We start from the raw sequence: 26955 nt of genomic DNA, 5'->3' as shown, positions 1-26955 counted from the left end.
CTTCACATATACCAGGATAACACCATCTCAGGATTTTGTTACCCAGTAAAGGACAAAACTTTTCTTAACCAGAATTAAGCCACCATTCCCCAAAAGGACTATAGGGGTGGAGGTAAGTGGCGCTATATAGGTAAGGTGCTTTTTCCTAAATTAAAAAAAGCCCTTTCCCAGATGTAAATGCCAGAGTAAGATCTTTTCACACCTTCATAAATAGACCTCTTGATGAGCTACACAAAATATGAAATGAAGCTTATCTTTTCATACAAGTAGTATATTGCTACAAGAATCAAAGCTAAACCAAGAGATGACAGCTCATTATCCTCTAATAATGTATCGTCTTCAGGCCCTTAATGGATTTACTAATCCTGCAGAACTGTAATACAGTCCATTAAGATGAGCTTTCTCAGGTTTTCCTTTTCAGATTTGTCTTCAGGCCTGTGTTATACTAAAGATCACACTTTGAACATCCAGAAGAAATGTTTATTTGTGGGGCAGGTTAATTGTACTTGACTATAAGCTGTATGCTGTTGTCTTGCCATATTTACATTATTCTGAGGGGTGGTATTCAGCTTGCCGGCTGTTGGGATCCCGGCGCACAGTATACCGGTGCCGAAATCCCGACATACCTTTTCTACCTCTAGGGGTTCCACGACCCCCCTGGAGGGAGAATAAATAGCGTGCCCGCAGCGTGGTGAGCGTAGCGAGCCTGCAAGGGGCTCATTTGCTCTCGCCCAGCTGTCGGTATGCCGGCGGTCGGTATGCCGGCGGTCGGTATGCCGGCGGTCAGGATCCCAGCGCCGGTGTGCTGGCCGCCGGGAGCCTGGCTGCTACCATACCATGCTACACCCATTCTGAGTCCTGCTGCCCAGGTAGCATAAACTGTAGCTGCATCTGCAATAGAATAAAAAAGAAAAAAAGGAAACTTTGCCGTCACTGAATAAACATTCAGAACATTGCAAAGAGTTCAATGTACTATGCAAAGCAAACAGTAAGTACTGTAAACTAAGTGAGGCCCAACACATGTGAAGGTAACATATTATTCTGAAGTTGATCATTGCCTGATTGATTCAGAAATAAAAAAATAGACCTATTAATAACACGCTTCTGATTAAAATAATGATCATTTCCTGAAATAATAGTATTCATATATAAATCCTTAAGAGATACATGATTGTGATCTAAGGGCCTGATTCCTGATTGTAAGTAAAGCAAAAAAGCAAGCAACTGGGCAAAATCACTGCATGTGGGGCGTATGTAACATGTGCAGAGAGATTTAGATTTGGGTGGAGTGTAACTGAAATCTAAATTGCAGTGTAAAAATTAAGCTGGCTAACATTTCTGGGCTTCATGCAAAAGCAGACAGTATTTACCCTGAACAGAAAACATATAAATGTATTTGCTCCCCTTGCATGGCAACAGGGTTTGCCCCAGACACATAGTTACTTGCTATTTTTTCTGTACTTACACACATGAATCAAGGCCCTAAATCAAAGTGACTTATGATTTAAGTACTTCTTTTTGAAATATGACCTGTCAATCATTCTGTATGTGTCAATAAACTACAAATGAATACAGGTTGAGTCTCCCATATCCACAATGCTTGGGACCAGGAGCATTCTAGATACGCGATTTTTCCGGATGAATACCTGTCTGCAGAGTGCCGGAGGAGGGTCGGCGGTGGGTCCGGCATACCGGTGGAGGGTCTAGTGGGGTTGTCGGTGGGTCCGGCGTGTACTGAGGGTGGTCAGCGGCGTGCTGGAGGGGGGCGGCAGAAAGTTCGGTGTGTCAGAGGCTGGTCTGGTGGTCAGCTGGTGAGGTTGGTTCAAGAAGGGTTAGTGGTGAGAGAATAGCTGCAAAGCCACTCCCACTTTGACTGTCATTGGTCCCTGACACAAGTGACATCATGACGTTTGGTCACATCATGACATCACTACAGGGGCAGAATATTACGGTTTTCTGAAATTTTTTGGTTTTTGGGCCTCTGGATATGGGAGACCCAATCCCAGTTATATTTTGTCTTAAATACACAGATACTATTTCACAGTAGCTAGTGGGAAATATTACAGATTAGCAAAAGTGCTGACATTCAAAGTTGTTACTGTATTCTTAGCAAATCAGGAAATATTAGAATAGTCCGATTCACCCATGGAGGGAGAATATGTCGGGATTGTGGCGGTCGGGATTCCGGCGTCGGTATTTCGACCGCGGGGATTCAAGCCGGTGGCATCTTGACCGCATCCCCTGAAATCATTCTATTCTATGACCCGTCATCTTATCATATTACTTTCAACTCAGCCTTACTATGAGTTCAATCTTTAGTATCCAAAAGTTGTGCCACGCACATTTGTTTGGATGCTGCAGATTAGCTACATACTGTAAGCATGAAATTAAAAGTTTGCCAACCGCTAATCTTTACTCACTCTCACTTTAAAGATGTTATAGAACGAGGTAGTGCAGTATTTAGATATACAATTTGGAAGTGCCTCAAAAAAGCACTGTCATTGTACACGGTTCCTCCTGACCACCTGAAAAAGTTTAAAAAGAAGAAACAGATGTGCCTGAGCAGAGACTATAAGGTGTAAGTAGTAAAACAGTTCCAGACAGGTAAGGCAATTGCAGCGTAGTATGATCCACATCTTATGTAGCTTATAACAACTAAAACTGAATACATTGAGAGATGGCCTCTAAAACAAATATGTAATTTTCAAATTATTTCTGCCTGTTCCCTCACACTGTACAATGGGGATAATTCCAAGTTGATCGCAGCAGGAATTCTGTTAGCAATTGGGCAAAACCATGTGCACTGCAGGGGAAGCAGATATAACATGTGCAGAGAGAGTTAGATTTGGGTGTGGTGTGTTCAATCTGCAATCTAATTTGCAGTGTAAAAATAAAGCAGCCAGTACTTACCCTGCACAGAAATAAAATAACCCACCCAAATCTAACTCTCTCTGCAAATGTTATATCTGCCTCCCCTGCAGTGCACATGGTTTTGCCCAATTGCTATCAAAAATTCTGCTGCGATCAACTTGGAATTACCCCCCATGAACGGAACATATTTCCATAGGCTGTCCTCCGCCGCTGTGAATGCTGGGATGCGCTTCTCTCATCACAGCGGCGGCGGGCAGCTTATGTGGAAGGAGAGGGACAGCAGCAGCAGCGCCTCCACCAATTACACTCCGCTGCTGCGGCTCCCTCCTCCGCCTTCTTCTCCCCTGCCCGGGATCATCATCTGCCATCAAGCTGCACCGTGGAGCCTGACTGCCAGCGGATACAGTAAGTATAATCTATTCTTTCTTTCTATCTATATAGTCTGTCTTAATGTGTAAAAAGGGGACGCTGTCTGCCATAATGTGTAAAAGGGGACGCTGTCTGCCGTTATGTGTAAAAAAGGGGACGCTGTCTGCCGTAATGTGTAAAAAAGGGGATGCTGTCTGCCGTAGTGGGTAAAAAGGGGACGCTCTCTGCCGTAATGTGTAAAAAAGGGGACGCTGTCTGCCGTAATGTGTAAAAAGGGGAAGCTGTCTGCCGGAGTGGTAGTCATGTGACCACCGGTCTGCTGACCGACAGTCACATGACCTCCTCCACCATCCCGCCGGCTCAGTATCCCGATGGTCGGCATGCCGACCAACAGGGACTATTTCCACTCGTGAGTGTCCACGACACCCATAGAGTGGGAATAGAACCCGTGGCGACCGCAGGTCGCCACCGAGCTCGCAGCGCGGCGAGCTGCACTCGCCCCTCCCCGCCGGGATCCCAGCGTCGGTATGCTGCCGGGATCCCGGCGTCGGTAAGCTGACCGGCGGTCAGGAGACCGCCGGTCAGCCATACTACACCCGTCTGCCGTAATGTGTAAAAAAGGGGATGCTGTCTGCCGTTATGTGTAAAAAAGGGGACTCTGTCTGCCGTAATGTGTAAAAAGTGGACTTTGTCTGCCGTAATGTGTAAAAAGGGGGCACTGTCTGCTGTAATGTGTAAAAAAAGGGGAACTGTCTGCTGTAATGTGTACAAAAGGGGACGCTGTCTGCCGTAATGTGTAAAAAAGGGGAATCTGTCTGCCGTAATGTGTAAAAGGGGCTGTACCTGGTGTATAATGGAGACTACTGTGCACCGTTATATGAATTGATATTATTTTGTGGCCACACCCCTTCCCCACGAAGCCATGCCCCTATATTTTTTGCTCGCACATACGGCGCGCACTGCCCCTGTTTTACATAGAGGGGTGGGCTCCGATGCCGTTTCTTGCACACAGTGCTAAAATGTCTAGTTACGGCACTGTTGCTAGGTATCCATTTCCCTGGCCCTGAGCAGGTCCCCCTCACCAGATCCTCTCTAGGGGTGAGGGGGTGGACTTGGATGGCATGGGTGGGCCCAAAGCATTTGTCACACCTAGGACCACCGCTCGCTAGTTCCACCACTGTATCTATCTGTCTACCTATCTATCTAGCGCTACAAAGGTCTATCTCTCTCTGTCTCTATCTATCTACACCAATATCTGCTGACTAATATTCAGCATTACAGTACATTGGATACATTAAACAGAGTGGCAGATTAAATTAGCCATCTGACTCAGTGAGGAACTATTCAATTACTGTCGCTATCCCACTACAGTGGGTGCACTTAATACTGATTTATTCATTCCCCTTCAGAGCTGTGAGGAAAAAGTTACATTAAGGTCACCCTCTGGGGCTTACCACTTGGGGTAACTCTATAGCTCTAGGCACTTAACGGGCCCGGAGCTATAGAATTGGAAATTGCCAAGTAATTGAACAGCTCTGGCCATCAAACCCAGGAGCTGCAGCTGCACAGTAAGTCTTGCATCTATACGAATCTTCCACAGAGTGTAAGTGATGGCTCATGATTCTGCAATCTGAATGCTCTACCTTTACTTCTGTTATTGGTCCTTCTCGTGCCCTACATATGTGGTGATTCATGTATAGGTACACGCAGTGGAGGGATGTGTGGGTGGGGGACGAGGGTGGTTGGGTTTAGGGGCACCCCAGACATATCAGTGTACTGGGTCCCAGGAGTGTGCGGTGTGAAAGCGCCAAGTCCAAATTTGCGGGTCGCCTGACCCGGTAATTCAACCCGGGTTATAAGCAGTATTATTCCCGGGTTGAATACCGGGTCAGTGGCTGTGTAAACAGATTCCCGGGCTGATGCGACCCGAGACCAGTTTACTAGATAGGGAGAGGCGGCGCGGAGATAAGCTCATCTCCCAGTGCCGCCTCCGCCCCCGTTGCCGGCTCCCGCCGCTATAGCAACCAACGGCATATTGCCGGGTCGGGCAGCCAGCAAAAAGGGGTAGGAGAGTCTCCAATGCTGTATCCCACCCGGGAAGGACCCGTTTCCTATTCCCGGGTGGGATCCGGCATTGGAGATGTGAAAGGGGTATATGTAGGAGGCACGGCAGCAGATATCTCAGATGGGGGATGCGATGCTGCCTTTTTTCACCAATATCTGGAATGTGGTGTATTCCTAATACTGGACCGCACAGCTGCCTCCATCTTCAGATATCAGTAGTTCATTGAAGCCTATGAGACAGTAGTTCCGGCAGGGTACCCTCGGAACCCGATCTCATTGTAAATGCGATCAATGATAAATGGGCCCCTTAATTCAAATGCCAGTGCTTATATACCAATAAGATCATGCACTTGATTTTGACAAGAGGAATGACTGAAACCAGCTACACACTACAACGATTTTTATGCCAGTGGACGGTCCCAGTATTGCAGTATTAGCTATACAATTTAAATTAAATATTTGCCAATTTTCATGCAGATACACTGATAATTTGCATATGTCTGCCCACAAGAATGATGGGGTAAACATAAAAAATAATAAGAAATATGGCCTGATTATGATGAATACACAAACGCTACACAATATCAAGACCTCTTGGCCAACATCTTTTGTCAAGTTTGAACAATCGGATAATTGAAACCAAGTGTATTTTTGGCCCAATTTATCGGGAATTGGCAAAAACCATTATGCCTACACACTTCAGAGAAATCAATTTCCCGATTATTGGCTAAATGGCCAGATAATTGCAGTGTGTCTTGCTAAACATCAGCGACAGCTAGAAAAATAGAGGTAAAATAATGAGAGATGTTTCTGAAGAAGCTGCTGGAGAATAAAAGTAAATTGTTTGCTGCAAGCTGTATCAGGCAGGGAACATGCCACTGTGCAGCACAATACTTTATTTTGTAATCTGTGCATTTCCAGATCAGTGTACCTCATAGTTGCCTACCCTCCCTCATTCTGCAGGAGACTCCCTGAAATAGTAGCAATCTCCCTCACTCCCTGAATGGTCCCTCAATCTCCCTGAAAAAAATAAAATCATAGATACATACATTTAAATGGTATCATCAGTGCCATTTCCCTATATTGGTTATAAGACACAGTGATCTATATGGCTACATGCATTTTAAAGGTTTCTTGTGGCTACTTACAGTATATAGAACCTCTTGTAAAATACATTACACAAACAAATCCTGCAAAATATAAGAGTCTTTTCTTCAACAAGTAGATCTTACTAACTTTGGGGCTCATTTACATTTGGATGTAAGTCATATTTATGACACGCCTCTCAGATGTAGCAGTACACGTCGGCGCTGATAGGTGTTACTTTCACAATCTCCCTGAAATGCTTTTTCAAAATTAAGCAAGTATGGTGTACCTACCGCCTATACTTTCAACTACAGACCCAAGTAATGCAATGAAATTAATCTAGAACTATTTTTTTTCTTAGCCATCCTGTCCCATCTGCGTGAGTTGAACGCTGAGGAAGAACGAATCCAACAATATGTGTCTGATCACATATACTGTATTTCGGGAGGGTGCTGAGGGCGGTACCATACTGGCTATCCTCCTCTGCCTCCCTGTAACCTGGCATGTGACAGCCTGGAGAGTGAGCCTGACCTCAGTGTGATCACTCAGCATTCCTGGCACTATAGAGCCAGCCCCAATTTCTCTGACAGCGGATACATAACTGCGAAGTTAGTGAAGAGCCCCAGCCTCCGTCTTCCTCCCAGCCGGGGCTGTGCTGCTGCTGCGGCGTGTGTGTGGGAGAGAGGGAGGTCCTCAGGATACTGCTCATCATCAGTAACACAAGACATCCACAGGCAGCAGCCGAGGGCTGGGAAACTAAAAGTTGGAGCGGACACGTAGCCTGCTGCCATCGCCCTGACCCTGACAGCAGCAGCCTGGCCCCGGGCATCCCTCCCCGCTGATCGCCTGTGTGCGAAGCCTCCAGCTCAGTGCTCTTTGCTGCTCACCGATCTCTCAGATGACAGATTTAAACACTTTCTAGATGCAATTAGCCGCTGCGCAGCCTCCAGCGGATCCCGGTATCGGTGACGCTGACATTCCTCTACTCCTGGAGGTAATTGTGCAGCTATATTTATTAAGGTGAGGTGTACAGTATATCGCCGGACGGCTGAGATAGCGGCGCACAGAGCCCAGGGGTCTCTCTTCCAGCCGCACTGCTGCTGGGATGATCAGGGAGGAGGAAGCAGCAGATGGAAGTTCTTAGAGTACTTGGCAGTAGCAGCCGGGCGCGGGGAACCAGAGCCCCCTGATAACAGCGCTGCCCGTGCCGCTGGCATAGATGTGCGCCCGGATCGCCTTACTGCACCATTTGATAGGTTCTGGCACAGTGTCAGGCGTCTGAGACGGCCCGGGAAGTCGGTCACATCTGCCCACAGCAGCTCCCTGGGGTATCGCGTTACACCCGTAAAGGAATCTCCATCAGACCGTGGCCCAGTTTTGGAAAGAGCCGAGAACGCTGTGGCTCCTGTTGGGATGTGGGTGCCAGGGTCTGCAGCGGGCTGAGGATGGCATCGGCCGTGTTTGAGGGCACCTCCCTGGTGAACATGTTTGTTAGGGACTGCTGGGTGAACGGGATCAGAAGACTCATCATAAACCGGAGAGGGGACGAGGAGGAGTTCTTTGAGATCAGGACTGAGTGGTCAGACAGGAATATATTGTATCTGCACAGAAGTTACTCCGACTTGGGGCGACTTTTTAAGAAGTTGCTGGAAACCTTTCCGGAGGATCGTGGGGAGCTGTCACAGTCATCTCTCCTGGAAGGTTCGTGGTCACTATCAGTCTGTTAGGCCTTTAAGCACAGGAGTGATAGATAGATAGATAGATAGATAGATAGATAGATAGATAGATAGATAGATAGATAGATAGATTTAAAAAATAATAATATTTGAACTTTGCGCAGCTATTCAGTTGCGCTTTAGGATTGGAATAACAGTATTAGAACAAAACTAGGTAATGACAGATAAACATAGAGGTAGGAAGGCCCTATATATACATATACATACAGGGATCGATAAGGGATCAGTATGTGATCCTACTGCATGGGATGCCGAATGTCAGTATACCGACATCAGCATCCCGGGCACTAGAATGCTGGCAGGGGGGTGAGCGGAAGGAAGCCCCTTGCGGGCTCGCTGCACTCACCTCGTCATGGACACCCATAGAGGGAGAAACACCTACCTCACCGGCAGGGCCGGCTCAGGGTCTTTTTGCGCCTCGGGTGGCCATAGGGGGCGTGGCTTCATACAGGGGGCGTGGTCAGTTAGCCCCCTGTACAGTAGTAGCGCCGCTGAGATGATGTGCGGTGCGCTACGCGTCTAGTTCCCTTCGTGGAGAGGACCTTTGCTGTGCGGTGCGCGATGACGTCAACGCGCACCGCACATCATTACAGAAAAGGTCCTCTCCACGAAGGTAAACTAGACGCGTAGCGTCTAGTTTCCCTTCACAGCGGGCAGCGGGACAGCGGCAGTGGGGGGCACAGCAGCAGCGGATCTTGCCGTGGTGCGGCGCCCTCCGGATGGCGCCGGCGCCCTCCGGAAGGCGGCGCCCCGGCCAAAAGTCCTACTTGCCCGTGGCAAGATCCGCTACTGCTCACCGGCATTCCGGCGGTGGTATAGTATCCCCGTCGGGATCCCGGCATCGGTATTGAGACAGCCATTATCCTGATGGGCGGAATGTTAACCGCATACCTACGTACTGCATACACATATTCCACTGCACTTTCCAGAGTCATTCTTATCAGTCCCATGTCCCTATGAGTTTACAATCTGTATTTCATATTACATGGATACATATGCACAATAGGGTTAATTTTTTTTGTCAGAATCCAATTAACCTACCAATGTTTTTAGAGTGTGGGAGGAACATGATCATGTGCTCAGGGCTGCAAGGCAATACTGCTAACCAATACTCCTACCTGCTGCCCTACAAGGCATATACTCTAACAGTGGCAGACAAGCTGTGGCTGTGAGTTGTGTATAGCATGCTTGAATGTCAGCTTGTACAAATTGAAGGGACCATTTATCATTAATCGTATATTCAATTAGATCTGGCGCGATATTAGCACCGCATTGCAATATGCGATTATATAGATGGGATCAGAGCAGGATTACATTTAAGGAGGCTCAGGGCACTAAAGAGAGGGGACCCACATGGACTAAAATAAAGTGTATAGATGTGTGAGTGTGTGTGTACATATATATATATATATATATATATATATATTTATATACATCATTATAAACACTAGCTGCTCTAATTAGAAGCAGCTGATAAGCATGGTATGTTTAAGCAGCTGAACTGCAGTTTTTCTTTTCCTGATAAAGCCTACTGTACCTTGGAAGCCCTCTGCCATTTTATACAGTCTGCACAGAGCTGCGCTTGTAGACTTCTGTCAATGTAGGCGGGTGGCAACCGCAGGGGCTGTAGGGAATCTCCTGTTACCGGACAACTGCGCTCTGTGAGACTGCTTCTTCTCTGTGTGTGATGGTCTCCTCCAACAGCAGATGCCCATCGGCACCCGAAGCTGATGTATGCTGCCTGCGCCAGGTACTCTGCTTAGGTGCATGGTGGGAGACCACTGAACATACGTGGGCAGATCCCTCTGGCAGCTAAACTTTATTAAAAAAAAACAACCAAGACATACATGCAAATAGGCGGTAATGTACAGCAGAAATGGGGGGCCCTGAGAGAGGGTGGCCCAGGGTAGTGTTCCCCTTGGGGGCCCCTTTATCCAGCTCTGGATGGGATGTATTAAGAAGCATCTGCAGAGCCAATCCCTGCAATGTGTTCAGTGAGCTGCCGGGGGTGCTGCGCATGTGCGGTCTCGCTGACCGAACATGCACAGCGGCCATCTCCATGGATGGTTTCGGGGGAACCCTCATGAGCTACAGGGGACTAGTTTCAGGGTGTTTACAGGAGATATCCTGCAAATATTTGATAAATAGGCCCCTAAGTAAAGCTAGACACACATGGACATACCCTGCCATTGGATCCACAACTATACGGTTTGGCCACATATGTGCAATCGTCAAATTGGACAATGCTCAGCCAGTCAGTGCTTTAAGATGAGCGCCGGGCTGTCTTAATAAAGTTGTAGGCCCAGGGAAAAGCAGTGCACTGGGGCTCCTACCCACGATTCATGGGAATAAAAAAATAATAATAACAAACCCCTCCTGCAGTCCCACACCATTTCCCCACCTGCTTCCATACAGGAAATGGCTATCAGTACTCTCCACCAGTCAGCATGCTAACAGCCATTCACCGTCTGAATGCAGGCTGGGATGCAGGTAGAGAATTCTGCCTGGTCTGCCTGTATGTAATTCAAAATCAGTGTGGCCAGGCAGCATTCCCTACTTGCCTCACCAGAAGCCCCGGAGGCACCAGCCCAGGTAGCACCTGCTTGAAGGCCCCTAGAATCGTGGACCCTTGGCAGATGCCCAGTTTGTCCATATGTTAAGTTGGCCCTGGATGAGTAGTCAAATCTCTTTTGGCATGACTGACAGAATAGGTGTGCATAGGATATGCACAGTATGCATCCACACATCCCTTAGGCATACAAGGATTGGGATACACAATCCTTGTATGGTACCTGGGCTTTGCAGTGATGTTGTGGGTTCTCCAATCCAGCTGTGCAGTGTCATCAGCTGGTTCCCAGGATGAGCAACTCAGCAGCTGAGCTGAGACTGACACAAGAGAGGAACAGGCGGAGCAGCAATCCAGGCATTCTGTGTTTGGGGGCGGGGGGGAGGTTTTGTAGAGATCATCCTGTGTCATGTGGGTCTTACCGAGACCCTGCACATGCCTATGACTACGGCCATGTCGCACACATGCTGATATCACATTTACCGGTTTGTACCTGGAGTTTTGAATCTGTTCATAATCATTAGATTTTTCAGCATTTTTCCAGTATTGTCACTTGTACAACCTACACCAGAGAGGGGTTCACTATGGTATGCCGGCGGTCGGGCTCCCGGCGACCAGCATACCGGCGCCGGGAGCCCGACCGCCGGCTTACCGACAGTGTGGCGAGCGCAAATGAGCCCTTTGCGGGCTCGCTGCGCTCGCCACGCTACAGGCACGGTGGCGCGCTATGCGCGCCACGCGCGCCATGCTGTTTTATTCTCCCTCCAGGAGGGTTGTGGACCCCCACGAGGGAGAATAAGTGTCGGTATGCCGGCTGTCGGGATCCCGGCGCCGGTATACTGTGCGCCGGGATCCCGTCAGTCGGCATACTGAAGACCACCCCCAGAGAGCAGTCTCAGAGTAATATAGACTTATGTCCAGTATCTGCTTCTTGCTACTTCTGATAGGTCTATATCATTTGGCAAAAACAATGATTTTGCTGTCGGACCTGAGCACAGAGATCACAGTTCGGCTACACACCAAATAACTTATTACGGTCTATTAGTGCTTTCAGTCATATAATATAATGTAATATTACACCACACATAAATACAACCAGGTTAAATAATAAACAGACTAAAACTAAGCAACAAATGTGTTGCATAATAGAACAATAGACAATCTAAATAGATATCTGATTATTTAACCTGAATTGAATATACACTGTTTACTGCAGAGAGTGAAACACAATAGCACATCAGACACATAAATAGTGGGCAACTTAAAATCAGCTATCTGACCTTTACATAAGAAACTCCTCTGAACTTTACACAATAAACTTATCTACACAAAGCAAGGTCACAGAATGTTTTATATTAACTTTGATTAGCTAATAAACAATGTCCTAATAAACAAGTAGCCATACATCACCATAGAGTTTCTGAGAAACATTTAACATAATGGGCAGTTTCAATTCTTTTCACCCCCTTCAACACCCGTTCTGTTTCTGCTGAAGGGCGTGGTATAATAATTTCAGCTCGCTACCCCCAGGGTAGCCAGGGCACCCAACCCTTTACGCAGATAAATTTGATTACTATGGGTGCAATAATGGGGATCACTTTAGAAAGGAGATTGGGTGTGATATATCATTTGAATACTGCCCAGTGTATTCATCACAAATGTACACTTATTAAAACTAAAACATCATGGCATCGGGATTTAACATATAATTAAGAATGTTTTCAGATACCCTTTCAGTGGCAAACGCAGGCTTTGCATGGGGGGGGGTTTCCAGAACTGGGTGGAACCAAGCACGAGGGTGTGGACTGAGGTAACCCAGTATATGCTGGGTCCGTAAAACTAGTGTGTCTGTGTATATATATATCTACATATCTACACATATATATACCGTATATACACCTATGTATATATTTATATACATATACACATATACACACATGGCATATGGCATATTAAACATGTATATATATATATATATATATATATACACACACATACAGTACACGTATATATACACATGTATATATATATATATATATATATATATATGTGTGTGTGTTTATATGTATGTATGTATATACATATTTATATATGTATGCACAAATTGCACATGGATATATATGTACTATAATTAAAATAAAGTAAACTTTTATTAAGCACTTACAAGTGCCACCAGGAAGAAAGCAGGCTGCAGAGGACGCTAGACAGCCATTAATAATACTCATGCAGCAAAAAAAATAAAAAAATTTTTTGGTGGAGGGGGGTTTCTGGGTGCTCGGAAACCCCCCCTGGGTGCGCCACTGCCTTTCATATTGGCACAATTTCTGTTAGCTGTGGCTTCTTAAAGCGAGTGTGGTAATCTATGCTCTTGCTGTCAAACTTTTTCTTGAGTGGCTACTTGTTCATTTACTAAATGAAATTCACAATAAAATGCCACATATGGTATAATGGCTGAGTTTTGCTTTAGCTTTGAAGGACCATTTATGTTGCCTGATGGCTATGTTATTATGATATATTAGATGATGTGCATTGTAGGAGGAAACTTGCTTTGGAAAAGGAATTCATAGTTCTATAAACCTATAAACGCCCATACAGTATACATCATACATCATACTGGAGTCGCTGTCAGCTGTAGTCAGTAGTCACATATGTGTTCTTCCCTTTTGCTATTTAAAGAAAATAACACTTTTTTTTTAACAATGTATCACTTCCTGCTTTCTAAGCAGCAGAAACTGTATAGTCCCCAACAATTTGAACTGATGTTTCTGAAGACATTCCATATATACTGTACACACAAGTTTGGACAAAATAAAAGGAAATATAAATTGAACACTATAAGCAACTGCAAATTTAAATAGAATCCTGGGATGTATAAAAAAGAGGCTAGATGTACCTGATACATGCGTAAAATCACCAGTATATGTCAGTAGTTAGATGCCATTAACAAATAAGGGGCCAGATACATCATCTCTTGGAAAGTGATAACATGGTGAGTGAAAAAGTACCAGCCAATCAGCTTGTAACTGCCATTTCTCTGACGTCCTAGTGGATGCTGGGACTTCCGTAAGGACCATGGGGAATAGCGGCTCCGCAGGAGACTGGGCACAAAAAAGTAAAAGCTTTAGACTAGCTGGTGTGCACTGGCTCCTCCCCCTATGACCCTCCTCCAAGCCTCAGTTAGATTTTTGTGCCCGAACGAGAAGGGTGCATGCTAGGTGGCTCTCCTGAGCTGCTTAGAAGTAAAAGTTTAAATAGGTTTTTTATTTTCAGTGAGTCCTGCTGGCAACAGGCTCACTGCATCGTGGGACTAAGGGGAGAAGAAGCGAACTCACCTGCGTGCAGAGTGGATTGGGCTTCTTGGCTACTGGATATTAGCTCCAGAGGGACGATCACAGGTTCAGCCTGGATGGGTCCCGGAGCCGCGCCGCCGGCCCCCCTTACAGAGCCAGAAGAGCGAAGAGGTCCGGAGAAATCGGCGGCAGAAGACGTTCCTGTCTTCAGATAAGGTAGCGCACAGCACTGCAGCTGTGCGCCATTGCTCTCAGCACACTTCACACTCCGGTCACTGAGGGTGCAGGGCGCTGGGGGGGAGCGCCCTGAGACGCAATAAAACATGTTTAAACCTTATATGGCTAAAGAAATACATCACATATAGCTCCTGGGCTATATGGATGCATTTCACCCCTGCCAGTTTTCCTAAAAAAAAAGCGGGAGAAAAGGCCGCCGTGAAGGGGGCGGAGCCTATCTCCTCAGCACACAAGCGCCATTTTCCCTCACAGTTCCGCTGGAAGGAAGGCTCCCAGACTCTCCCCTGCAGTCCTGCTACAGAATCAGGGTAAAACAAGAGAGGGGGGGCACTATTGGCAGCTAATATAAAACAGCAGCTATAAAGGGAGTAACACTTACATAAGGTTATCCCTGTATATATATAGCGCTCTGGTGTGTGCTGGCAAACTCTCCCTCTGTCTACCCAAAGGGCTCGTGGGGTCCTGTCCTCTTTCAGAGCATTCCCTGTGTGTGTGCTGGGTGTCGGTACGATTGTGTCGACATGTATGAGGAGGAAAATGATGTGGAAGCAGAGCAATTGCCTGTGTTAGTGATGTCACCCCCTAGGGAGTCGACACCTGACTGGATGGTCGTATTTAAAGAATTACGTGACAGTGTCAGCACTTTGCAAAAAACTGTTGACGACATGAGACAGCCGGCAAATCAATTAGTGCCTGTTCAGGCGTCTCAGACACCGTCGGGGGCGCTAAAACGCCCGTTACCTCAGATGGTCGACACAGACCCAGACACGGATACTGAATCCAGTGTCGACGGTGAGGAGACAAACGTAATGTCCAGTAGGGCCACACGTTACATGATCACGGCAATGAAGGAGGCATTGAATATTTCTGACACTACAAGTACCACAAAAAAGGGTATTATGTGGGGTGTGAAAAAACTACCAGTAGTTTTACCTGAATCAGATGAATTAAATGAGGTGTGTGATAAAGCGTGGTTTTCCCCCGATAAAAAACTGCTGATTTCTAATAAATTATTGGCACTATACCCTTTCCCGCCAGAGGTTAGGGCGCGTTGGGAAACACCCCCTAGGGTAGATAAGGCGCTCACACGCTTATCAAAACAAGTGGCGTTACCGTCTCCCGATACGGCCGCCCTTAAGGAACCAGCTGATAGAAGGCTGGAAAATATCCTAAAAGGTATATACACACATACTGGTGTTATACTGCGACCAGCAATCGCCTCAGCCTGGATGTGCAGTGCTGGAGTGGCTTGGTCGGATTCCCTGACTGAAAATATTGATACCCTGGATAGGGACAGTATATTATTAACTATAGAGCATTTAAAGGATGCATTACTATATATGCGAGATGCACAGAGGGATATTTGCACCCTGGCATCTAGAGTGAGTGCGATGTCCATTTCTGCCAGAAGAGCGTTATGGACGCGACAGTGGTCAGGTGATGCGGATTCCAAACGACATATGGAAGTATTGCCGTATAAAGGGGAGGAGTTATTTGGGGTCGGTCTATCGGACCTGGTGGCCACAGCAACGGCTGGAAAATCCACCTTTTTACCCCAGGTCACCTCTCAGCAGAAAAAGACACCGTCTTTTCAAACTCAGTCCTTTCGTTCCCATAAGGGCAAGCGGGCAAAAGGCCACTCATTTCTGCCCCGGGGCAGAGGAAGGGGAAAAAGACTGCACCAGGCAGCCTCTTCCCAGGAGCAGAAGCCCTCCCCCGCTTCTGCCAAGTCTTCAGCATGACGCTGGGGCCTTACAAGCGGACTCAGGCACGGTGGGGGGCCGTCTCAAGAATTTCAGCGCGCAGTGGGCTCACTCGCAAGTGGACCCCTGGATCCTGCAGGTAGTATCACAGGGGTACAAATTGGAATTCGAGACGTCTCCCCCTCGCCGGTTCCTGAAGTCTGCTCTACCAACGTCTCCCTCCGAAATAGAGACGGTAGTGGAAGCTATTCACAAGCTGTATTCCCAGCAGGTGATAATCAAGGTACCCCTCCTACAACAGGGAAAGGGGTATTATTCCACGCTGTTTGTGGTACCGAAGCCGGACGGCTCGGTGAGACCAATTTTAAATCTAAAATCCTTGAACACTTACATAAAAAGGTTCAAATTCAAGATGGAGTCACTCAGAGCAGTGATAGCGAACCTGGAAGAAGGGGACTATATGGTGTCTCTGGACATCAAAGATGCTTATCTCCATGTCCCAATCTACCCTTCTCACCAAGGGTACCTCAGGTTTGTGGTACAAAACTGTCATTATCAGTTTCAGACGCTGCCGTTTGGATTGTCCACGGCGCCACGGGTCTTTACCAAGGTAATGGCCGAAATGATGATTCTTCTTCGAAGAAAAGGCGTCTTAATTATCCCTTACTTGGACGATCTCCTGATAAGGGCAAGGTCCAGGGAACAGTTAGAGGTCGGAGTAGCACTATCTCAGGTAGTGCTACGTCAGCACGGGTGGATCCTAAATATCCCAAAATCACAGCTGATTCCAACAACACGTCTACTGTTCCTGGGGATGATTCTGGACACAGTCCAGAAAAAGGTGTTTCTCCCGGAGGAGAAGGCCAGGGAGTTATCCGAGCTAGTCAGGAAACTCCTAAAACCAGGCCAAGTGTCAGTGCATCAATGCACGAGAGTCCTGGGAAAAATGGTGGCTTCTTACGAAGCGATTCCATTCGGAAGATTCCATGCAAGAACTTTTCAGTGGGATCTGCTGGACAAATGGTCTGGATCGCATCTTCAGATGCATCAGCGGATAACCCTATCTCCAAGGACAAGGGTGTCTCTCCTGTGGTGGTTACAGAGTGCTCATCTTCTAGAGGGCCGCAGATTCGGCATTCAGGATTGGATGCTGGTGACCACCGATGCCAGCCTGAGAGGCTGGGGAGCAGTCACACAGGGAAGAAATTTCCAGGGCTTGTGGTCAAGCATGGAAACGTCTCTTCACATAAATATCCTGGAACTAAGGGCCATTTACAATGCCCTAAGTCAAGCAAGGCCTCTGCTTCAGGGTCAGTCGGTATTGATCCAATCGGACAACATCACGGCAGTCGCCCACGTCAACAGACAGGGCGGCACAAGAAGCAGGAGGGCAATGGCAGAAGCTGCAAGGATTCTTCGCTGGGCGGAAAATCATGTGGTGGCACTGTCAGCAGTGTTCATTCCGGGAGTGGACAACTGGGAAGCAGACTTCCTCAGCAGACACGACCTCCACCCGGGGGAATGGGGACTTCACCCAGAAGTCTTTCAAGTGATTGTAAACCGTTGGGAAAAACCAAAGGTGGACATGATGGCGTCCCGTCTCAACAAAAAACTGGACAGATATTGCGCCAGGTCAAGGGACCCTCAGGCAATAGCGGTGGACGCTCTGGTAACACCGTGGGTGTACCAGTCGGTGTATGTGTTCCCTCCTCTGCCTCTCATTCCAAAAGTACTGAGAATCATAAGAAGGAGAGGAGTGAAGACTATACTCGTGGCTTCGGATTGGCCAAGAAGAACTTGGTACCCGGAACTGCAAGAGATGCTCACGGAGGACCCGTGGCCTCTACCTCTAAGAAAGGACCTGCTCCAGCAGGGACCTTGTCTGTTCCAAGACTTACCGCGGCTGCGTTTGACGGCATGGCGGTTGAACGCCGGATCCTGATGGAAAAAGGCATTCCAGATGAAGTCATCCCTACCCTGATCAAAGCCAGGAAGGATGTAACTGCGAAACATTATCACCGCATTTGGCGAAAATATGTTTCCTGGTGTGAGGCTAAGAAGGCCCCCACAGAGGAATTTCAACTGGGTCGTTTCCTGCATTTCCTGCAAGCAGGACTGTCTATGGGCCTAAAATTAGGATCCATTAAGGTTCAAATTTCGGCCCTGTCGATCTTCTTCCAGAAAGAACTGGCTTCATTGCCTGAAGTTCAGACGTTTGTCAAGGGGGTACTGCATATACAACCTCCTTTTGTGCCACCAGTGGCACCTTGGGATCTCAATGTAGTTTTAGGGTTCCTAAAATCACATTGGTTTGAACCACTCACCACTGTGGAATTAAAATATCTCACATGGAAGGTGGTCATGCTGTTAGCTCTGGCGTCAGCCAGGCGTGTCTCAGAAATGGCGGCTTTGTCGTATAAAAGCCCTTACCTAATTTTTCATTCAGACAGGGCAGAATTGAGGACTCGTCCTCAATTTCTCCCTAAGGTGGTTTCAGCGTTTCACATGAACCAACCTATTGTGGTGCCTGCGGCTACTAGGGACTTGGAGGACTCCAAGTTGTTGGACGTAGTCAGGGCCCTGAAAATATATGTTTCCAGGACGGCTGGAGTCAGAAAATCTGACTCGCTGTTTATCCTGTATGCACCCAACAAGCTGGGTGCTCCTGCTTCTAAGCAGACGATTGCTCGTTGGATTTGTAGTACAATTCAGCTTGCACATTCTGTGGCAGGACTGCCACAGCCAAAATCTGTTAAAGCCCATTCCACAAGAAAAGTGGGCTCATCTTGGGCGGCTGCCCGAGGGGTCTCGGCTTTACAACTTTGCCGAGCAGCTACTTGGTCAGGGGCAAACACGTTTGCAAAATTTTACAAATTCGATACCCTGACTGAGGAGGACCTGGAGTTCTCTCATTCGGTGCTGCAGAGTCATCCGCACTCTCCCGCCCGTTTGGGAGCTTTGGTATAATCCCCATGGTCCTTACGGAAGTCCCAGCATCCACTAGGACGTCAGAGAAAATAAGAATTTACTTACCGATAATTCTATTTCTCATAGTCCGTAGTGGATGCTGGGCGCCCATCCCAAGTGGGGATTGTCTGCAATACTTGTATATAGTTATTGTTACAAAAAATCGGGTTGTTTATTGTTGTGAGCCATCTTTTCAGAGGCTCCTACGTTTATCATACTGTTAACTGGGTTCAGATCACAGGTTGTACAGTGTGATTGGTGTGGCTGGTATGAGTCTTACCCGGGATTCAAAATCCTTCCTTATTATGTACGCTCGTCCGGGCACAGTATCCTAACTGAGGCTTGGAGGAGGGTCATAGGGGGAGGAGCCAGTGCACACCAGCTAGTCTAAAGCTTTTACTTTTTTGTGCCCAGTCTCCTGCGGAGCCGCTATTCCCCATGGTCCTTACGGAAGTCCCAGCATCCACTACGGACTATGAGAAATAGAATTATCGGTAAGTAAATTCTTATTTTTTCAAACACAGCCTGTGACATGGTAGTTAGCACTTGATTGGCTGGCTCTTTTTCACTCTCCATTTTATCACTCTCCAAGCGATGATGCATCTAGCCGAAAATCTACCCAAATTGCACAAACAAATTGTTTTCGTTAAAATTGTAGGCCAGTGAACTAATGGAAAATAACAGGGACGTGCAGTGAGGTAAATGACTGAGGAGGCACTGGCTAGTACAAGTGCCAGATTTACACACAATGGGGCAGATGTATTAACCTGGAGAAGGGATAAAGAAGTGATAAGCGCAAGGTGAAAACGCACCAGCCAATCATTAGTGCAATAGTCCAAAAGAACACCAAGAAATGCTTTATGGCTATTATTGGGGCATTAATTTGCCTTTCCAAAACAGTAAAAAAAAATAATCAGGATTCTACAAGTAATGTAACACCTGCTCAGCTGTATTTGTCTTCCTTGATAGGTGATAGGGTCACACTAATGGTGCCCATACACTTATGAGATTATTGGTACCAGCCTTCGATTTCGACCACATCTGTGAGAGAAATCGAAGGATTGTATGCACATTTCAGTACCTTTCGACACGATGCGCGGGCACGCCGGTCGAATACCGCGTCTCAAGATATTATGTGCTACACATAATATTTATCGAATCGCAGTGCGATCGCATGTGTTTCTAGAAATACATGCTATATATCGCATTGCGATGTGCGATGGGCACCCGCCGGGAGCGGCCAGAGACCGCTCCCACTCAGCGGTGACGTGCCCATCACGTGATTACCATGCGATCTATTGCATGATCGCATGGTAATCTTTTCGGAAGTTCAGGTGCGATTTCGGGGCATCGCACAAGTGTATGGGCACCATTAGTAACAGATTCTGAGGACTATTTATTATTATTTATGGTTGTTTTTGGTGGCTACCCCAAATAATACGTATCCCCCAAATGTAAGTACAGGGGATTGCAGTAGATATTGGAGGTACCTGCTGCAATACCCAATTTTCCGCCTACCAAATTAACCACCATAGAAACTTATGGGGGCTGACTTCTTGGTGAATTCCGAATCTTTGCGTTCCGGATTCCTCACGGCACTCACCACTACCACGGCACTCACCACACGCTACTCTGCATGTTCAGACTGCTGACAGCACATGTGCGATGTGCTGTCAGCAGTCTGAACATGCAGAGTAGCGCAACAGCTGCTGGCAAATGAAAGTTATTGTTAATGCTATAACTTTGCTTTTGCATCTTGCAGGGACAGGCTTCTATCCCTGCTTGTGTTCAATGATACAAGACAACGATATTTAATTATGGGGTTTAGGCCCATATAATTAGTAAATATACCCCTCTGTGTTTTGGTGATGCCTCCAGCCAAACCTTTGTCTTCTCTACAGTAGATGGGCCGGCAGGTGGAAACCACTGGGGTCATGCTGTATGTGTAAAGTACTGCGGCCATACCCTTTCCCAGTAAACAATACACTGGTACATTAGAGATGGAATAACCCAAAAGGGAGTTTGGCATTTTATAAAAAAATAAGGAATAAAAACAAAATGGGTTGTATAGCAGAATACACTTTCAAGAGACTGGTATTTCAATGTCAATCCGTAAAATAAATATGTTTGCTAGAGATAAGGTACGGACATCTTCACTTTAATTGAAACAAAATAACACTGGTCCAGATATACCAAGGCTTTACTCCATTGTTATAACAGAAGCATAATATTTCTCTATAAAATATTTCCGTCAATTTCCCCACACCTAAACTCACTAGACTCCAATTCCCTTTACCTAAACCAGTGGTTTCCAAACTTTTTTGAATAACGGCGCCATAGAATATCAGAATTTTTTTCACGGCACCTCTAGGCCAAAAATGTCTTATTGAGAAATTTAGAAATAAATATTACATTAAGTAGATTGCGTTTATATGTCATCCTTAGGGTCAGTTGTGTGGTGAGGGACAAGATTTGCTTCTGTTTGGCCACATATTTTATGACTGGCAGCCACCAGCACTGGTTTTGCCTATTATATTGACCATGAATAATTTGAATTGGTCCTGGACCACCAACCCCAGGGAGCCACGGCACACAGTTTGGGAACCTCTGACCTAAACCATGAACTATGTGTCAAACCTAATTGGCAGTTCTTTACTAGCGAAGTAACTCCCCCAAACCAGATAACGCCACATTACTTCTAAATGTAAACCCAATAAATTAATTATTCCATAAATATATCTATCCATCTTGGCAACTACAGAGTGAGGTGTACTCTCGTTTGAAAGATAGGAACCCTCTCTGGTGATCAGTGTGATTGCCAGACAATAACCCCTTTGAGTAATAAATCTACCCCAAGGGGTTATATAGCTTCTGTAGAATGCTGTGTAATATGTAGAAGCTATATAAATAGCTGTTAATAATAATAAAAAGGGTTCTACAGTGTGTGGTTTCCTCTGGACGCTCCAGTTTCCTCCCACAGACCAAAACATACTGGTAGGCTAGTATTAAAATGTGCTTGTGTGGAAGAGAATTAGACTGTAATCTCTGCTGGAGCTTTTCTATTAAGTGTAAATTGCTAAAACCTGGTACATTATTGGCGTAAAGTCTGCAGTATCTGTATATAGCTAGCAAAATGTAGTTCATATCTATTTCCAGGTAACAGGTCCTCAATATTTGTCAATTCCTACAATTAACAATTAAATTCAATTAAAATCAAATGCACTCAACCCAATCAAGTGTTCTCTTATGTAGCAAAGGCTGGATTACAGGGATGCCATCAGTTATCTATAGTTGTCAATCATCGATGGGTTCATCCTGATGGTAAATAGTTTTCCTATCAATGGAGGAGGTCCAATAGAAAGTCCAATTACTTTTTTATTGCTGTGTATGTGTCCCCTTTGGTTTGCATATGCGCAGACCTAAACAATCAATGGTTAACCATCGATGGGCAACCCCACTGGTTTGTAAACTACAACCAAAAGTCCTTATATAGGGTCTAATTCAGAACTGATCTCTGAGATCTGCAATCAGATAGCCGCTGCCCATAGACAATGAAAACCTGCCTCGTGCAAGTGTACGAATGCATGCGTATGCCATGCGAAAACTTCGCCAGACAGCGGACATCTGCAAATCCGTTTCGCAACTCACTCACCATCGAATAATTTTTCTATTTTGTGCAGTCTGTGCATAGCCCAGAACTAACTCCTACAGTGCGATACAAACAGGCTGATCAGGGCCGGAGCTGACATCACAGACCCGCCCTCAAAAATGCACTCCCAGAAAACGGGCAGTTACCACCCACAAACGTCCGCTTCCTGTCAACCACCTTGCGTGCGCCTAGTGATTGAAATTTTCACACCATTCTGTCGCTGTTTGGGCTCGTGAGTGCACATTGCGGTGCATACGCAATGCGCAGTCATTCGATATTCGCCCACTGTGCGATTTCTCACAACAGTGATCAGGTCTTAAAAAGGCCCATAGGCTGGATGGACAGCAGATAAGACAACATCAGCCAGTATTTGAATAGCAAACAACAAATAAGTCATTGCTTGGCCAGTCCTACACTCTACGGGGCACCAGCTGCATAGCAATATGAATACGTTGTATGAATGCAAAACAAAAAGACAGTTGTTGTCCGTGCTTGTCCCCGCTGCTGCTGTATCACATAGTGCTGCTAACTCAACAGTTTAGTCATTGATATACTTTCACAGAAATATGTCAGCAAGCAGTTAGTGAACGCTGAATGATTTCCTGTCTATGACAGAGCTATTCTGACATTCAAAGTAAAACAACCCTGTATATGACCACACGCAGCTCTGATAAGGTCATTTGTGCAAGGGGGGATTTGCACTTATTTTTGTACAGTTTCACCCATTTTTATAGGAAGTGCCTAGATCAGCCCGCCCAAATGCCAGCAATCCATGGAACATGCAAAACTTTAAAAAGAGAATCAGTTCCTTATTAAACATTCAGAGAGGAAACTTGTGAGCTTGCAATAGCATCCACATGCAAAAACAAGATATTGTATAACAAGATGAGATGTTCAAATCAGATTCAAAGGCTGCTGAGGACCAATTTGCCATTGGAAGGTATGCCTCTGCTTGCTGTAGTGAGCGAGTGCCGTTCTTCTGTATTGTAAATAAGGCTGATGTGCCTGGACTTTAAAAGACACCATCCATATTCACATTAAACTTATGCTGTAGAGCAGTGATCGCCAACCCGTCACTCTCGAGCTTCCGGTAGCTCGCCGAAGTATTTTCAGTAGCTCGCAAGCGGATGGGCTTGACAAATCACTGGCACTCCTCCCCTCATTTTCACTATGGTACCGCCGTCAGCCAATCAGAGCACTGTCATGGCACTGTGGGGCACTATCTGGCACTGTGGGGGCACTGTATCTGGCACTGTGGGGGCACTGTATCTGTCACTGTGGGGCCATTGTATCTGGCACTGTGGGGGCACTGTATCTGGCACTGTGGGGGCACTGTATCTGGCACTGTGGGGGCACTGTATCTGGCACTGTGAAGGCACTATCTGGCACTGTGGGGGCACTGTATCTGGCACTGTGGGGGCATTGTATCTGGCACTGGGGCACTGTATCTGGCACTGTGGGGGCACTGTATCTGGCACTGGGGGCACTATCTGGCACTGTGGGGGCACTATCTGGCACTGTGGGGGCACTGTATCTGGCACTGTGGGGGCACTGGCACTGTGGGGGCATTGTATCTGGCACTGGGGCACTGTATCTGGCACTGTGGGGGCACTGTATCTGTCACTGGGGGCACTATCTGGCACTGTGGGGGCACTATCTGGCACTGTGGGGGCACTGTATCTGGCACTGGGGGCACTGTATCTGGCACTGTGGGGGCACTATCTGGCACTGTATCTGGCACTGTGGGGGCATTGTATCTGGCACTGTGGGGGCACTGTGGGGGGGCATTGTATCTGGCACTGTGGGGGGCATTGTATCTGACACTGTGGGGGGCATTGTATTTGACACTGCTGGGGCATTATTTGTGTATCTGGCACTGCTGGGTGGCATTATTTGTGTATCTGGCACTGGTAGGGGCATTATTTGTGTATCTGGTACTGCTGAAGGGCATTATTTGTGTATCTGGCACTGCTGAGGGGCATTATTTGTGTGTCTGGCACTGCTGGAGGGCATTATTTGTGTATCTGGCACTGCTGAGGGGCATTATTTGTGTATCTGGCACTGCTGAAGGGCATTATTTGTGTGTCTGGCATTGCTGGGGGGCATTTTTTGTGTATCTGGCACTGCTGAAGGGCATTATTGGTGTATCTGGCACTGCTGGGGGGCATTATTGGTGTATCTGGCATCTGGCACTGCTGGGGGGCATTATTTGTGTATCTGGCACTACCCAGGGGGGGGGCAATAATTGTTGTGAGGCCACACCCACTTTGTGAGGCCACACCCACGTTTACAGGACGCGCGCGCATTGGGGGTAGCTCTTTCTGAGGTTTTACTTTCCGAAAGTAGCTCACACCCCAATTAAGGTTGGAGACCACTGCTGTAGAGACACTGACTAGCTTAAGTGCTGCTTTTCAAATAAGTCAGTATTAAATGGATAATGTTTGTAATTCATTTTACTATCATTTGTAATGAATAAATAAAAGTGTTGGCATCTCTTCCATGTATTTTTCTTAGGATAACTGACCAAATATGTGTTTCACTTATGCAACTTACTATTACAATGCTGATAACTATAACAGCTTATAAAATACACAGGGGCAGATATATTTACCCGGAAAGAAGACATAAAGAAGTGATAAAGCAGTGATAAGAGCAAGGTGATAATACACCAGCCAATCATTACGGACTTGAAAAATGACAGGAGCTGACTGGCTGGTGCATTATCACCTGGCACTTATCACTGCTTTATCACTTCTTTTTCCCTTCTCCGGGCTTAATACATCTGCCCCAGTGTTCCCAACGGTATGCGGTTGTTAGGTCGACCACACTTAGGTGGACAGTCAATAGGTCGACCACTATTGGTCAACATTCAATAGATCATCATGTTTACAATGTCGACATTGACAGACGGTCAACATGACAAAGGAAAATGTCGACATGAGTTTTTCACTTTTCCCATTTTCTGAACTTTTTAATGCTTTATGATCCACGTGGACTACGATTTGGAATAGTAACCTTGCCTAAAGCATGGCGAGTGAAGCGGTGCACTAATTGGGGTTCCCCTTGATGTTCCGGAGTAAACAACACCAACATTTAACAAAAACCTCATGTCAACCTTTTTCTGGGTGAACCTTCTGTCCATGTCAGCCTTTTTCAAGTGTTGACCTAGTGAATGTCGACCAAAAGTGGACGACCTAGTGACTATCGACCTAGACAGGGTCGACCCAATGACCCACTCCCGTTCCCGGCACTCTTGAATAATACAGAAGGTCAGGACTTGTTTGCCTTTTCTAGAGTTCATTACACAGATGCTCAATATCATGAATCAGCCCAATATGGAAGCTGCCACTATACAACACAGTAAACTGCAACACATAAATATCTACATAACAGATTCCTATGCATCAACAGAATTCAGAGCATTGGCAAATGCTCACACCTGTGCAGTGGACTAGAAAAAAATCTGAAACAATCTGTAATTATTTAAACAGATATATAAATACATGGCCTGCCCCAGCAGTCGCCATCCTGCCAAAATATAGCATAAAGGGAGGAGCTATAAGATCTGCCTCAGTGAGGGGCATTCTACATCTTAAGGGGGGTACACACTAAAGAGATGTGTGCAGAGCGATCTATCAGTGACTGCTCAGCACACATCTCTGTGTGCTGAGCGGGGGGGGGGGGGGGGAATGGGGGGCTGCTCACCTTACACAGCGCTGAAATGAGCGACCTTCTAGATTGAGCGTGCATGCAGGCTCAATCTAGCACTGGAGATAGCGCTATCGCTGGGGGGCATACGCATGAGAGATATGTGCTTAACTTCTAATCAATCGAGTCAGGTTGCTTAGATTTTAAGCATGGACCTCTCCGTGTGTATGCCCCCCAGCGATGGGCCGCGCATCGCTATCGCCGGTGCTAGATTGAGCCTGCATGTGTACCCTCCTTCACTTCTACTTATTATTGTTTATTTATATAGTGCCAATCATATGACGCAGCACTATACAGAGAATATGTAACCATTCCCAGCAGTCATTGCCAGAGTGGAGCTTGCAGTTGGCTTTCGTAGTACAGTAGTGTTGTACTGTACTTGTTATATAAATACAGTATCTACACGTTCTGTTCAAATTGTTAAACAGAGGCCCTACAAATATGTGTTATTACAGTGATGGTAATAATGAGAATGTAATAGGAACTGTTGAAGTCCTCATGGAATATAAAAATGATTTGGACAAAGCTGTGCTACATTCCTTTACCATATGTTTTTTTATTTATGACTTCTTAACACTGTATTTTTTTTATTGTTCCTGTTCTCTAATATATAAGGATATGCTGAGATGGATTTAACTTTTTAAAACAATTACCAGTATTTCTTAATGTGGCCACGTCTATAAGGGGGGAACTGATTTTGGCATCACAG

The 26955-nt window shown here is 46.3% G+C and overlaps 1 protein-coding gene across 1 annotated transcript in view; it reads left to right on the top strand.

Annotated features, from left to right (window-relative positions):
• Positions 1 to 6940: 6940 nt before the first annotated feature.
• PXDC1 (PX domain containing 1) overlaps positions 6941 to 26955 on the top strand; it is a 119822-nt gene continuing 99807 nt past the window's right edge. Inside the window, exon 1 of the mRNA XM_063923070.1 lies at positions 6941 to 8091. Within this exon, the coding sequence (XP_063779140.1) occupies positions 7836 to 8091 (256 nt within the window). The 5' untranslated portion in view covers positions 6941 to 7835. The remainder of the gene's footprint in view (positions 8092 to 26955) is intronic.

This window comes from Pseudophryne corroboree, chromosome 5 (genome assembly GCF_028390025.1).
Source record: "Pseudophryne corroboree isolate aPseCor3 chromosome 5, aPseCor3.hap2, whole genome shotgun sequence".
NCBI lineage: Eukaryota > Metazoa > Chordata > Amphibia > Anura > Myobatrachidae > Pseudophryne > Pseudophryne corroboree.
Note: the sequence above shows the minus strand (reverse complement) of the source record. Positions and strands in the feature narration are given on the sequence as shown.